This window comes from Watersipora subatra, chromosome 6, assembly GCF_963576615.1.
Source record: "Watersipora subatra chromosome 6, tzWatSuba1.1, whole genome shotgun sequence".
Classification (NCBI taxonomy): Eukaryota; Metazoa; Bryozoa; class Gymnolaemata; order Cheilostomatida; family Watersiporidae; genus Watersipora; species Watersipora subatra.
Window position 1 is genome coordinate 45,065,106 of NC_088713.1, and position 17,070 is coordinate 45,082,175.

At 35.1% G+C, this 17,070-nt stretch overlaps 1 protein-coding gene across 1 annotated transcript in view; it reads right to left on the reverse strand.

The window, feature by feature from the left end:
• LOC137398303 (centrosome-associated protein 350-like) overlaps positions 1–17,070 on the reverse strand; it is an 87,836-nt gene that overhangs the window by 32,615 nt on the left and 38,151 nt on the right. Inside the window, exons 18-26 of the mRNA XM_068084411.1 lie at positions 15,808–16,002; positions 12,986–13,175; positions 12,262–12,462; positions 8,549–8,964; positions 6,774–6,985; positions 6,148–6,337; positions 5,934–6,033; positions 3,513–3,622; positions 2,845–2,999 (exon numbers count right to left, since the gene is read on the reverse strand). Of these exons, the coding sequence (XP_067940512.1) occupies positions 2,845–2,999; positions 3,513–3,622; positions 5,934–6,033; positions 6,148–6,337; positions 6,774–6,985; positions 8,549–8,964; positions 12,262–12,462; positions 12,986–13,175; positions 15,808–16,002 (1,769 nt within the window). The remainder of the gene's footprint in view (positions 1–2,844; positions 3,000–3,512; positions 3,623–5,933; positions 6,034–6,147; positions 6,338–6,773; positions 6,986–8,548; positions 8,965–12,261; positions 12,463–12,985; positions 13,176–15,807; positions 16,003–17,070) is intronic.

Here is a 17,070-nt window from a genome sequence, read left to right on the forward strand (position 1 = left end):
AAATTAATCAATCAAGTTAATTGTTAATCGCGAAAGTTTCGGCAGTATTGTCGATTAATAAAATATTACACTGTAAAAACTTTTATAAGGACTACTATGGTTATTATAACAGTTAATTTTAATTTAATATGATTAATATTGTAATATTAAATCCATATTAGATGCCCCTACGCAGTCTTCCCGAACTCTTGCTACTGATTGACACTTTATTACTAGCAAACGATCTTTGTGTCACTAAATGTGATTATTTCAGCTAATCGGGCTCGAGTACAACTCTACTCCATAATAGCCTTGATTCTTCAAATATGCAATCTTGAAATTTAAAAGACGAATTAGCAAAGCTACAAAGGTGAAATGGAGTTAAAGATTTAGCCAAAGGTTAACATTACTCTATCTGATCTCAAAAAAGATTAAAAATATATTTCAATTCATAAAAAAATTGAAAATTAAAAAAATATATTCTAGTTAATAAAAATAAATGAAAAATATTATCTTAGTATAATTAATTAAAATATTATTTTATCTATTAAAAATTAAAGATATATTTCAGTTCATATAAAATTGAAAACAAAAAATATATTCCAGTTAATAAAAATAAATGAAAAATATTGTCTTAATATAATTAAATAAAATATTATTTTATCCACTTGAAAATTAAAAATATATTTTAGTTCTTAAAATAAGTAAAATAATAGCGTGTAGCATCTCCAACTCTGGGTCAAAGAATAAAATGTTGAACATTTTTATTGGTAAATGATAATTATTGATCAATATTCTTTTAATAATTGATCAATTATTAAAAGAATAATAATGATAGAGGAATTTGCTTCTAATCAAAATTGCAAACACTTCAAATCCAATACGTCTAGCCAAGGAATACCAGAAGGCTAACAGGCATCCATACTGCGTGCAACAAACAAGACAGCAAACGTTCATCACACTGTTAGCTCAAGGCACACATCTATAACAGAGAATACCTACGGAAGAAGACAATTCTAATAACCTCAAAATGTTAATTTACGACTGAAGAAGGTCTTGCCAGAAGAAGAAGCAACCGCCGAAGAAATATGATATCATCAATAATAGAAAGCCATACATTAGAATGACTTCTCAATAAAAATCATTGATTATCGTTAACAACACTAAAACAGTGGCAATATTACGGAAAAAATTTAAATGCAGCGTATCGGTCAGTTAAATTTAAAAACAGGTGTTGGAACATTTCTAGGCCATCTAAAATCAAAAACTAATATTTAAATAAATTGACAGCTTAACCCCATACTTGGTACCGTATTCCTAATAACAATCAAACAAATACCCTCAGAAGAAGACAACTGCAATAATCTCAAAATGTAAATCAACTGCTTTTTGGTAGACAAAATAGGCTTAATAGCCGTTGACGGTACCAAAACAGTAAAGGTAGTGGGAATGTAATAGATTGGCCACATGAATTGTGCAGAGAACTTGAAAAACAGTATCTTAGTATTTCCAACTAGTTTAAGAACATCCAAATGTGGAAAACCAATTTTTGAAAGAAAGGAGACAACTCCTGCCTGTAATTACTTCAAACCAAGCAAAAACTTTGAAAAATGTATAACGGAATTTGCAATTAGTTTAAAAACATTCAAATGTGGAAAACCAATATTTGAAAGAAAGGAGACAACTCCTGCCTGTAATTACTTCAAACCAAGCAAAAAATTTGAAAAAAAGTATAACGGAATTTCCAATTAGTTTAAAAACATTCAAATGTGGAAAACCAATATTTGAAAGAAAGGAGACAACTCCACCCTGTAATCACTTGGATACCCTAGGTACCGCATACTTCGTAACACCCAAACAAATTCACGGGCACACTTTGTGAGAGAATGTCTACACTCCCGGAATCACCCCTTACCCTTCTTGTCCTTCTGCTCCTGATTCGAAGCTTTACGCTCCTGGGCTGAATGAGGTCAAAGGTTAAGGAGACAATCACAAGAAACAATCATTAGATATTTAGCTAAAAACTGGCCAACAATTTCCTTGTGCATACAGCGGCATCTAAACGCTTTGACAAAGGTTCCAAAGGTCATCTGTAGCCGTGACCATAGACAACATGCCTTACTAAGTAACATCGTTGAATATTCATATTTGAAAGAGTTGCCGAAAGCGGTTTTTAAAATTTTTTTAACAATTATTTTTATATTTATTAACTTTTTAACAATGGCCGCTCAAACTCGGTCAAAGAGAAATGATCAGAAACTTCTTGTCTGTGAGTTTTGTAATTATCATGTCCAGGTGAAAATACAAATTTTAATTTCTTATTATTCTCACAACAACACATCGATATAAATATGGGAACCAAATCTAATAAATTGTTCTCATCTATCAACATTTTCTAATAGAATCGAACAGAATCAAGAATTATAAATGCTTTGTCAATGATCCATCAAATAATCACGATAGCACTTCCTTGTTTACTAAAGATAAGAGTGTTTATGGTGTATGACAGCATGACATTGCATGAAAATATTTCATGCGACCAATTTTGCCAAATCGAATTCTTATGCAGCAAATAAATGTATCATACATTTATTCTCAGTTATTACACAATTATACACATGTGTATATACATGTACATATACATGTGTATATACATGTATGTATAAAGCTTTGTATGTATTAAGCAGTGAAAATATCCCGATAAGTTTGCAGAGAATTGATTCATTCACTTCAAACCAGGTGCTAATGCTTCATGCTTGAAGTTAAGTTTAAGAAAGCGAGAGTGAAATTCCCATAGTTGTCATTGAAACATCCCACATAAACATCCATAACAACTGTGACTCATACGCTGTCGTTGGTACTCACCCTGGAAACTCTGAGACTCGTCACTCTCGCTGTCGACAGCAAAGTGAGAAGATCTATGACTGCCAGGGCGTCTCATACTAAGGCGTTTGTCAATTCTAGGACTGAGTGGAGCGACCATGGTAGGTTTAGTCGGAGAGCTCATTGGGGACTGCTTGCTGTAGGTAAACAAGGATATATGCTGTAGGTAGACCAGAGCTTGGCTGTTGCCAGGTGGTAAGCACTTGTAAATCATTGTGCTTGGAGCAACAAAACAACTTGTTAGAGAACTGCAACCATCTTAGATGCTTACAAGCAAAATGCATCAAAAATGGTTAAATTGAGATTGACAAACTCATATAATCAGAGACACTAAATAATCAGTCACAGAGAAAAGCAACTCCAAAATCGCAGCCAAAGCGCATTTTCAACAATTCAGTTTAAAATTTAAAACATTTAAATCAATTCAATTTCTAAGTTGTATTTTAGCACAAAGTGACAAATGCTCTAAATACTTTTTCATTGTCTCATTATAATGGCATCAATTGTTAAAAATAGCCAAAAACATCATTTCTAGTTGGAATACACTTTTATTTGCTTATTTCAGAGAAGTACCCAGCCTCACATCCGCTATTCTGTCACCGCTAAATTTTATCTGTTATAAAATAGCAAAGGATTGACAATAAACTAACCGAGGTGTACTAAGGGCAGTTGGTGTCACGCCCCCTTCCTTTAGTGTATATAACACAGACTTTAGCTTGTCAATGAACTGCTCTGACTGAAGCTGGGCAGGTGCTGCATCCTGTAACAACAGCACTTTGTGTGTATGGAGCGAGGAGATAATTCTGAAAACTAAACTGATGTTCCATAAAATGATTTGACTATGCCATTATATTTGAATAAATATATTCGACTACTTTATTTACCATTAAAAAGCGATTAATTTTTTATATAAATTTTAGACTTTAATACACACATGCGTAGTAAATAAAAAACAAGATTTTTCCTGCTTCAAACTTAAATACCACAAATTATCTGCGTTTTTAAAATATCTAACTTTTGAATGTAATATAAAAAGGTTTTTGATTGGGCAGCCCCAAAAAATCTAAACCAATCATACCACAACATCATTTACTTGGAAAATAAAACAATATGAAGCTACGTATGCTGAGAATATCAAGATCCCAAATAGACACAATTCAAGATTGCCGACAACTAATGGCTTTACATGACGCAACAACATGGTGATTAGGCTGCTGCAAAATACCCTTGACCAATCAGCATAGTCTATGCATTGCATATATCAAGCATGTGAGCTAACATTTCGCAAACGTGTTAGCGAGCATTTTCAATGAAAAAAGACAACTTCAGATATCAGCAATATTACAAGTGTGACTCGGCTTGTTTCGACATCATAAGGCTGATGCAGGTTCATCTTGCCGTAACCTGCATCTTATTATCATGTGGAAATCATGACTTAATGCAATAAAAACAATACCTCGAATGCATGTTAAGTACAGTATATACATCCACAATACATGCCGTGTTGTTGCAAAGGTGTTAAAAACGCCTTTGCAACAACATAACAACTGTTGGTCTTGCAAACAATATTATGAAAGCCAAGAATATATGTAAGACAACCTACATATGTATTACACTATATGAAATATGTACTTGACCTCTACTGAAACCGGATTATTGTGAAATAACACAATAATTCAGTTGCGATAGAGGTCATGAAATAACAGCTTGGAAATTCTAATGGCTGTAACTTCAAGTGACAGAGCAGTAAGAATACTACGGCTCTACGCACTAATTTAGCAATATATCTGCTTTGACAAAAGGCTCTACAGTGGTGTGTGAAATAAACTGGACCAATTTGTTGGAAAACTAAAATTCTCATTTATAACCCTATTACTCATCGTGAATATAGTCAATAGCTCTAATTATATATTAAATTAATTTTCACAATGAATAATAATTTAGAATACCAGGTTGCATCAATATAGGTTGAGATTAAAAGGTCGGTTGCTATGACATTTTGATTTGTAAACAAATACCATGACTCACGATTCATGAATCGCCAACTTTATTCTGCTTAAACTCAAAACAACAGTTATAGTTCATCGCGAAACCTTCTCTACTGAATCTTGCATAACCTGGCCATATATTATCTGATTTAAAATTTTTTAAATGCATTAAAATCCTCAGAATTTGCTGATTTTAAATCTTTAAATAACTCAAAAATGTTTTAGCACGATTGTACATTCTGACTGCCCGGGTCACAAATAGTCAATAGCTATAAATCTGTACAGATATGATCGCACGCATCATACATTTTTATTTGCTTATTGCAGGTCCTATACACGTATAAAACAAATAAAAACGCATGCAATCATATCTATTCAGATTATCATCAACCATTAAAGAAATTAAATGTTCTGAATTTAGCCGATATAATCATTCAAAACATAATTTTACAACTGTTTGATTGCATGTTTCAAAATGATGATTAATTTAATATATAATTTATGGTTATTGACTAAATTCACAATGAGTAGCGATGTTGTAAATGAGAACTTTAGTTTTCCAACAAATGGGTCTAGTTTATTTCACACACCACGGTATGACAACGAGGGTGTAATTTATCATTGCCATCTAATTTCAATACTAACCTTATAAACAATTTTCTAATATCAATATCAATTTTGTTAGTACCATTCACGATCGCTGTATTAAACTGAAGAAAAACTTTAAATAACCGCTGTAAAATAAGTGACAAATTTAACATACTACCAGCCGTGCAATGAATGAATGCAACTGGTCGTTATTGCGTAACCAGCAAATGACTATTTAAAATAATTCACCAATGTTCCTTGAATCTGGTAAGTATGGCAAGACATTCACTACACAACAAAAGCAAACAAGTCAGGGTAAGCAAATGTTCTACACACCGTGGCACAACAACAAATTCCTATAAGCAACTTTCATGGTTCAAACGTGAAAATACAACTGAACAGACTCAATTTTGTGGAGTTATCTTTTCTCTCAAAATGAGTAGACAAATGACCATTTTAACACAACTACATACCCCTGCAACTACCTCTACTAACCTTAAAAACTTCCTTGACAGCTCCAAGCACAACCTTGTGTAAAGAACTATCCACTGATGTCGGGGAACTGGGTGATGCACTTTGAGAAGATTCTGAGTATCTGCTGACAGGTGAAAACAGGTTTTTGAGAGTAACAATCACATAGCCATCAAACAAAATTTAGCTAGAGAAAAGCACCGATATCCATAAATTAGCAAATGGAAAAAATGAATACCTTCGTTTATTGTCCCCCCTTTGGGAGCTGTTGCTGGCTTGAGTGGATACTAAACTAGCCGGTCGTGTACCTGATCCCTGAGTGGACAGATTTTTGTCTGAAGACTTGGAATTTAGCGCCCGAGAATGAGTGTCGGCAACAGAATCAGTGTGAGAGCTACTCTTTATGGGACTGGGTGCTGAGTCTATATCTACAAAGATCACTCATCTAGAAAGTCTACAAATGTATGAATATGCACCAAATATGAATTTAAATGAAGTTGTCCACTCCATGTTGTAGGCAGATAACTCTCATTTTCCATATATTTCACACGTTCACAGGCAAATAACGTCATGCCTTGAAGGAATAGTTTATGCATAAAGCTACAGAAATTTAAGAATCAAGCTAATCTGTTTCAAGAATCCATCCACTCAACTGCATATTGTGATAAAACTATTCCACATGAAAAACTGAGCTACCCGTTTATGGTAATTGTATGACTGTAAACTGTTTATAGTAAGAAAACCAGACTTTTTTCGGGCATGTAACGAAAAAAATAATTTAGTTGATGATTTACCAAGGCCATTAAAAAGGAATACCTAAATTTGTAGTAACAAAAACTTCACAGAGAGAATAAACCGACTTACCGGTGGGAATAGAGCTATCGGTAGATTCAAGGACTCTTCGAGCGACACCACTTGAAACAGAGGAATGAGAAGCGACAATCGGTGGTGAGTCTCTCTGAGAGGGAGACTCTGAATAGGACGATTTGTCAGAGCCAAAATCATTACTGTAGCTGACAGAGGCGGTCTGTATTGTCTCATCGCTGCCTCGAGACGATGCTCTGCTTACATCAGACCTATCAATGATTGGTCACTTAGAACAGACAATGAAGATGAACTCGCAAGAATTTTAGTAGAGTTTATCAGAGTTTATCGGTGATTTCTATCATTTGCGATTGTTTTTGATGTTTGAGGTGATCTGATAGCCAAGATGTTTCAAGATTGAAACCCACAAAAGTTAATCTCAGCTGAAACGCTCAGAAGAAAAATGTGTGCAAAATATTGGTATCATTGCTATAGATCATACCAGCTATTGCATTCAAATTACAGTGTTACGTGTTTCTATTCTGTCAGTCCTTTTGGAACTAGATAATAATCGCACTTTTGCTTGATTTGAGCGTTTTAGCGGCAACCAAGTTTTAATTTACTGTTAATACTAAAACATCCTGGCAGTCAGATCAACTCAAACATCAGAAACAATTGCAAATGATAGGAGAATATTAATACTTTCTGATAAAATCTACAAAAATTTTGCTTGAGTTTATCTTTAAGAAAACAAGACCAAATGAGATTATTTCTTGAAAATCTATGCAATGTTCTAGTAAAATATAATGTAATAGAATATATAATGCTATTGACTTTCAAAGTGAGAACTAAAACAAGCTACGACCAAGATTGGAAAAAATCTTGATTTTTTCCACGAAAGACCCGAAAAATCAGACGTTTTGATTTAAACAATTTTTCTGATGTTTGATTTTTTCGCTGATTTTGCTCGGGTAAATGGTCTGTGAATTACAATGAACATCAAAATGCTTGTACACCCAATTTTTAATCTTAGGGACTTACATGCTTCAATTTGACAAATTCTAATATTTCTCACATTCAATCTACATGTATATATCTAAATATATATATATATAATTCTCAATGTATGTTTTATGTCTGTATTTCGTATGTCTGTCTGCATTCCGACTATAACTATTATTAGAATGGTCTAGCTAGGCAACAATGCTGACACACTGTCATTGCCTACCGGCATTTCAAGCTTACTAAATAGGTTAGTGAAATTTTCCGTTGGCAATGTGCCAGGCCACTTGGCAATGGCCAGCCACTTGCTGGAGAGTTGCATGCCAGCAAGTGGTAAGCAAATCTCATCACTTCTCATTGTTTATAAGCTGATTTTTAATACCCGGAAAACGCCGGGAGGCACAGCTAGTATCTATATAAAATTACAATGTGCAAACTACCTGTAGGTTACTGGAGTACAGATACTAGCTAATTTCCTATTTTTGAATGAACGAAACTAAAGGTGGAGAATAAGTTTCAATGCTTGCACTTTGGCTGATTGCGGTAGGGACTTTGATGGCATAATGTCATTTATTAAACAGAGTATTGAAGAAAAACTGTACCAGTTACAGTTGCCACCTCACAATTAATCCTGCTTTGTGCTCTACTAATTTCAAATAAACTCATAGGTCTTAACTTGAAAGGTCCTTCTGTAGCATCGTACGACACACGCATTCAATTATCTCCATCACACTTGCTAATTCATGACAGTGAGTCTCTACAGGTTTGTAACACAAGACCAAATATGCTAGGAATCCCCTAGCCATAGTTATCCATCATAGAGTTACTCTTACCGCTCAGATATGGCTTGAAAGGGTCTATCTTTTGGTGACCGCAGTTTTCGCGATCTCGGTGATTTCGCACCTTTCGGTGATCTGACCAAATCTCTTGGAGACCTGGATGATTCTCTGGGCGATGTCGATGAGTCCCTGGGTGACCTCGACGAGTCCTTCGGAGATCTGACTGATTCCCTCGCACTCAGATTCAGCTCATCCGAAGACTTACTTGAATCCCTTGATGATCTTGTCGAGTCCTTGGAAGATCGAAGGATATCTCTAGAATGCCTCGTAAGTTCTCTAGATGACTGGGTAAAGTCTTTTGGAGATCTGCTCATCTCCCGATGCTTATCCATCCGAGGTGACTTGCGGTCTCGAGGAGAACGTGAGCTGATTCGCCGAGGTGACAACCATCCTTCCCCTAACTCACCATTCTAAAAAATGAGTAGATACCAGACTTATAAAATGCTAACAAAAAGTACGGCGGTTCTAAGGACTCCTTTAATTGTCGACGAAAATTGTTTCACAACAAAAATCTATGAATGTGTTCATTGAAGAGAATTGTGCCCTTAACGAATGTGACAACGGATTCTTGATACCATGATATGTAATGTTTATAAGCACAATTATTCCAAAACTTGAGAGGGTGGCTGCTTGGTTGAGTGGTAGTGCGCTTGGCTAGTAATCTGAATATGTGAGCTCAAGTCCCACAAGGCAATCATTTTTCCTAACGCTCTGAGCATGGCGTCAGACAGCAAATAGACACGGCTCTTATTATAGTAATGACTAACCAAATGTCCGGCGTTGCACGGGTATTAAAAACAGCTTATAAACAGGAATAGGTATATTAGTTGCCAATGACTAATTTGAGTAAGGTAGTATCCGTATAGCTAAACTTACTAATAACTACAGTGAGAGCAAGCTTTAGTGACGTTGTGTGTAATGCAAAGTTGCTATGTGCATTTTAAACCAGATAATGACTCATATTGCTCTTTAAATCAATTACATCCCGTGTAGCTTAGTAGGTTAGCTTGTGGCCTTGCGAATGGCAGGTTCCGAGATCAAATCTTCTGCGATATGGATTTTTCATTGATGGATTATAACCAGCCATAGCTGGACAGACAAGACAAACTTGGAAATTTATATAAATTGAGTGAATGGTAATAAAGTTGGTTGGACCAATCGCAGACTAAGAGACTTTCTACTAAAATATCATAGTCTACTTACATATAATTCAATATATTATATAATATTATTAGACTGATATAATAATAGTCACAACCAAAAACTTTTCTTAGAATTCTTTTCTTACACTAGTGCTACACACTATGAGTTTTTGTCATATTTTCCATCTTCGAAGCATGTAAATGGTTTCAAACGTCGCATATTTAATTCTTCGAAGCAATTCAGCCTCCGATTCAAGGGGGGTATTTTTGAAAACGTCGTATCACAAACGAAGTACTGCGTATGATGTAAACATCAATATTCCTATTACTGCATAAATCTTTGCGATCGGAGGTTGGATTTTCATCGCCTTTATTGGTGACGACCTTACAGCATCCCTACGCAGTTCTGTTTTCAACGCATGTGTTTTAAAAATATTATCTTGAAAATAAAAAATATCAACTCCAGCTTTGAAAGAAAAATTTCCCACATGTTTTAACATTGACATTTGATGCATTTTAATAGTGGCGGCAACGATATAGAATATGCGTCCTGCTATTATAGCTGAAAGCGCAACAGACTGCTATAGCTGAAAGCACAACAGACTGCTATAGCTGAAAGCGCAACAGACTGATATAGAAAACGCGGGGTTGTGCGACAATTTCTTCGTAGCGTGTAAACTCGTCATATACCAACAATTGGGAGTTGTGAGACCACTTCTGCATATCATGTAAAAACATCCTCCTAATTCCTACGATCAAAACTACAACTTCGAAGGTCAAAAAATCGTAGCGTGTAAAACTGGTGATGGATGAAAGTGAGTCATAATGTGTACTTTCAATAGCTGAACGTTATGCCAAACAGACTTTTAGATCAAGTGAATTTAATAGGTTAACTCTATTAACAGCAAAAACACATTTCATAGGTTAACTCTATTAATAGCAAGAACACATTTCATAGGTTAACTCTATTAACAGCAAGAATACATTTAATAGGTTAACTCTATTAACAGCAAGAACACATTTCATAGGTTAACTCTATTAACAGCAAGAATACATTTCATAGGTTAACTCTATTAACAGCAAGAATACATTTCATAGGTTAGCTCTATTAACAGCAAGAACACATTTCATAGGTTAGCTCTATTAACAGCAAGAACACATTTCATAGGTTAACTGTATTAACACCAAGAACACATTTCATAGGTTAGCTCTAATAACAGCAAGAATACATTTCATAGGTTAACTCTATTAACAGCAAGAATACATTTCATAGGTTAGCTCTATTAACAGCAAGAACACATTTCATAGGTTAGCTCTATTAACAGCAAGAACACATTTCATAGGTTAACTGTATTAACACCAAGAACACATTTCATAGGTTAGCTCTATTAACAGCAAGAACACATTTCATAGGTTAACTCTATTAACAGCAAGAATACATTTCATAGGTTAACTCTATTAACAGCAAGAACACATTTCATAGGTTAACTCTATTAACAGCAAGAATACATTTCATAGGTTAGCTCTATTAACACCAAGAATACATTTCATAGGTTAACTCTATTAACAGCAAGAATACATTTCATAGGTTAACTCTATTAACAGCAAGAACACATTTCATAGGTTAACTCTATTAACAGCAAGAATACATTTCATAGGTTAACTCTATTAACAGCAAGAACACATTTCATAGGTTAACTCTATTAACAGCAAGAACACATTTCATAGGTTAACTCTATTAACAGCAAGAACACATTTCATAGGTTAACTCTATTAACAGCAAGAACACATTTCATAGGTTAACTCTATTAACAGCAAGAACACATTTCATAGGTTAACTCTATTAACAGCAAGAATACATTTCATAGGTTAGCTCTATTAACAGCAAGAACACATTTCATAGGTTAACTCTATTAACAGCAAGAATACATTTCATAGGTTAGCTCTATTAACAGCAAGAACACATTTCATAGGTTAACTCTATTAACAGCAAGAATACATTTCATAGGTTAGCTCTATTAACACCAAGAACACATTTCATAAGTTAACTCTATTAACAGCAAGAACACATTTCATAGGTTAACTGTATTAACACCAAGAACACAGTTCATAGGTTAACTCTATTGTTGCAGTTTGATAATGATAAACATTTATCAGCAGAAATGACCTTGACAAAACAATCTCATTGGTCAATATACAACCAGTGAAACATAATATATCTATATCTATATATATATATTTATATATATATTACATACGATTTGCAACTGGACATATGTTATATAATACATATAATATATATTATATAACATATATACAATTGCATTGCTACAGGTAGCAGTCTGAAGATTTACAGAGGAAGTCATGAAACTGCCAGTAGCTGAGAGATAAGTGCAACTATTTTCAATAACTAGCATTATATATTTTATATACATATAGTGCGTTAACGCAAGGCATGATTTATCATGACCCTAAGACCTTATTTGAAATGCTATACGAGTGGGGTGACACAGCAACAGATACAAGAAGGAATCAAAACACTAAACAATAAACACATTAAACCACCTGCACTAGTTGGGGCTCTCGTCGTGCCACCCTCAACATCTCCATATTTTGTTGCCGTTGCTGGTCTACAAGGGTTGTAAGAGAGGCAGCAACAGCCTCATTCTGCAATCGAATGGAGTCAACAACCGTTTGAGTCGAACTGGCAAGATGTGCCTCAGTGTTTGCCAGACGTTCCCTCCTCTCTTCTAAAATTCGTGCAGCCTACAGAAGGAAAAGTAGGCGTGACAGACCAGCACTAATTGTTCATTACTAGATGTAATTGATGAAAAAAATGTAACTGATTGATAAAATGAGAGGACAGTTTGTCAAGCCTGAATCTCATCAGCGAGCATATAGAAAATTAAACAACACAACTTTTTGAATGATTGTGTAATTTCGAATAGCCCTACAAGCAAACAGAAAATCATATGTTATATACCCTTGACCCTGCAGGACAAACTGGATTTTTGCTAAGTAGTCATTGACTTTTTGTTTTAAAACTTCAGCTCTGTTGTTTTTTAAAAGAATACATCATACAATAAATAATAATCAGTGAAGATTAACAACTCAGTTCGATACCCACAAAAAAATATAAAATACCAAACACAGAAAACATGAACACAGATTTCTGCAAAAGATCTATGTAGCAAAATATATATAGTAAAATATATATATATATAGTAAAATATATATATATATATATCTGATCAAGAAAGCTGCAAAGGAAGTAAAAGTAACATTGCACCTCTGTAAAAGCTTTCGTTGATTCCTTCTGAGCTTCCAGAACTCTTTGCGTAGCCTCAGTACTCATCTTATATGACTCCTTCTCACTCTGTTTCTCCACCTCTTCTCTTCGCTTATTTGCCAACTCCGCCTCTCTTTTGAAATCGGCCAGCTTCTTTTCTGCCTCTAACTCTTCTTGTCTTATTCTATGCCTGTAACAGATCCGTAACCATAGTAACAAGTAACCATAGCAGATCCGTAACCATAGTAACAAGTAATCATAGCAGGTTCGTAACCATAGTAACAAGTAACCATAGCAGGTCTGCGACTAAAGCGACAAGTGTGACAAAAAAATTTAAACAAGGAGCATGTAAAGTTCAACACAAAAGCTGATGTGTTACTGAACTGGCTGTAACTTTGTGCTCGTTCAAGTAGATTGAAACTAGAGTTGTCTGCCCACGGCATATTTTTTTGCAAAGAAATGATAACTCCTGGAGCCTACACAGCAACCAGCACATGCTCAAGGTGAAGAATGCTTAAAACTACATTTAAAGTAATGTTTTAAAAATATAGATGATAATATCAAAAAAGTGAATAAGCTGAAAAAGTCGAACTCTTTCACTAGGGAAAGCATTGGTGTCTGTAGAATTTTTTGTTGACTTCAAAGAACTTGAAATAAAAGCTCTAGGAAAAAACTTTTCCAGGTTTTATCGTTTTCGGGAAAAACGCTGAGTGTACATCAGTTGAAACTTTTTGAACAACATTTAATTCTCAGCGAGAAAAAACTCTGTAGGAAAAGTATTCAAAGCTGGCGTGGTACAAGTTTTGGTAACTTACAAGACATGATAACTTATGCTAATCATCTCGATAAATATCTCTACCTTCTCATGCCAACCGCTCTGATGACCTTTGTCCAAGGTCATATTATAAACCTCCTTATTAATGTTATGCATTGCTTGTACGTAACACACCCGCTTTATTTCTCTGCTTCAACATCTGCAGTATATATTGGGGAGTAGGCTATGAAATGCATTACATTCGGGTATGTAATTTAGGTGACCATGTACAAATTCGGGTATCTGCCAAGTGCCAGCCATCTTACCAAAAATTGCCAATATCGCTTCGTGATATGTAAACAATATTTTTTCCAATTTTAATCTCTATCTAGAACATTTTTGTTACATATTTTAATTTGCCAACATTTTAACCAACATTGCTAGGCAAAAATTCAATGGATCTATAATTTGTGCGATGATAAAGCTATGTGAAGCTACGATCAATGCGCAGCTAAAACGATCCTCCATAATTTTCCTTATTCTTACAAAATTATTACTTTCACCACTATCAGAGACAGTGCTGCTGCTTTAATTATCTGTATAATCACAAAAATCTGAATTGACTATAATGTCATCAACATAACTAATTACCTGTTTTCTGACTCGCGCGCGGTAATTAATGAACTCACACAAAAAAGAACATGTCCCTTTTTAAATTAGAAACTCGCAAATAAAAGTGTAAAATTGCTTCGTTATTTTAGGCTAATTTTATAGACAAATTTTCGGACAGCGCTGTCAAATTCATAAAAGTATTAAAGACCGTGTGTTATGTTGTCAACGAATAATAAAATTATGTAACTACACAATTGCTGGGAAAGTCGCAATAATGCGTCTACGGCAGTCGTCCCACAAAAATGCATTTATGCGTCTACGGAAGTGAAAGGGTTAACAGAACAACATTGGAGACAGCTGACTACCTATCTATCTTGCCTATTATAAAACAATCTAGGTAGATGCATGTTACAACTGCATTTTAACTGCTTGTCAAGTGATGTAGGTTTGCAATCATTTTTCAGGAAAATTACCGTTAGAATTTTCAGTCTTGGCAGTTCGGTTGTTCCTTTGTAGGATGCATTTTAGTTTTTTCGATTAAACCTTGTGATTAACGACATCCATATAACAACAACATATTTCCAAAGTTTAAAAAATGAACTTCGAAAGAAGCACTGGCTACTGTTTGTTGTAGATTCACTATTTTATCTTCAAGTCTGGTGTAAATCTAGCTACTCCGCTATTGATAGTAGAGTAGAAGGAAGGGAGAAGAGTAATATTATTGATGCCATGGTCAAAGCACCCATAGGCTGTAATGAGCAGCCCAACTAGACCTGAATTTCCTTAACAACCTGAAATGGCCTCGGTATTTCGGCAAGATCTCAAGAAATAATAATCCAATCAACTTGACATTTAAAGGCTGGATCACAATATATCGCCATATCTCAGTATTGATGCCACAATACTTCGGCCGCTGACAACAATGTTTACACTATCACAAACCCATCCGCGTTAGCATCAGCAAATACTCAGTGAGGTGGAGTTATCATTATTTTTTTTTGAAATTTTCGTGAAGAAACCTCTTTGTTTTCACATGCTCAAATCAAATACTAGTCTCACAGCAACTATCATAAACGGAAACAAATAGAACACGCTATTCGCGAATTACTATTGCCGAAATGGTTCACATTAGAAAGGCGGCCGTTAATATATCGGCGAAATATTGGGAAAGTTTGACAGCTGCAAACTTTACCGACTTGTCCGTGTTGCTTTGTTGATGCCAGTGGTTCACAGTTCAAATAATCAACGATGAAGGTAGAAAAGAAACCGACGTCATACGGCGGTTTAGTGTGAACCAGCCTTCACATGTATCACATAATCCCATGTAAACTGGAAAAATGGAAAACAAAGTGAAAGAACTAAGTCGAGTTTAAGCGAGTGTAGGACCAAGTGGAGAAGACAATTCCCCAAATTATGGCAGGCCCAGATTTCAAGGTGTTAGAAAGCCAATCCTTACCGGAGATCAAGCATCTGCTGCTCCTGTCGATCCTTATTACCCTTGAGTATCTGAGCGAGTGCCACGGTTTCCTGCTGCGCTAAGGTAGAGAATCGTGTCCTCTCAACATCCGTCAGCTGCACATGCTGTTGATTAATGCCCTCTAGCATAGAGATACCAGTAGACAGAGCCAACTCCAAACCAGCGGGAGAGATCCTGTGAGGACAATAATGTCAGGTAAGCGATTGTATCAGAAAGCATATAATGAAATTTTTTGTATGTTTTATAATGATTTCCTATAGCCTAAAAATAGCCCTTGTGTTAAAAAGAGCTATCACTGAATGGGGGTAAATGATGAGTGACGCTGAGACCTAAGAATATACAGAAACCTGAGGCTATCCACTAAAGAACATCGATGCTATTGGCATTGCGACTATTCTATCGATCAGAGGATGACCCATAGATGAATCCAATTTTCAGAGTTTACCAAACAGCAAAAAGAGATCGGTTATTACATTCGATGGATATTGACGATTATAAATGATACATTATATAAGATATATCCTTAACCACTGCCGAAGAGGACTTAAGACTTGCCTTATCATGTACCCGATTAATAGATAAAACTGCCATAATTCTCATCAAATTGTGAAGTGTTCGAATGGAGTCTGAATGCCATGCCCATACCCTGCACGAACACAACCTAGGCCAGGACTGTTTGATTAGGGGTGATCGCACCACTAATCGAAAAGCCCTGGTGTTTTTTGTTGTTCGTGGGTCGCAAGAATCTAATGTAAAGATGAAGAAAGTGTATTAGTGGACGTAAAACAAAACTAAGTGAAAATACTTTTTTTATAACTAGCAGCAACCTATCAACTAGTCCAGCTAACAAAAACTCGCGATGTTTTGTATATACAGCGCACACTCGAATTACAATTACCCGGTTATACAGATTTTTGCCTTGTGCGGAACATGATGTTTTTTCATCCCGGCCATAGGAAATTTTTTCGCCATACGAGATCAACAAAAATTTCTCTCAACATTCAAATTTGGCAGTCGCTGTGCTCAAAATCTCAAAATAACAATGATGCTGATATGCTATACGCCAAAATCCCTCCCACAGCGATTGAAAGAGATATATCTCTTTCAATCATATATGATGCTCACTCTCTCTCAGCTCAGCATTATTCATGTTTCATTAAAAGTTATAGTGAAAACAAAACCGCAAACAGACAAGTGATAAAATTTTAAACGGTAATAAAATATTAGACGATGACAAAATTA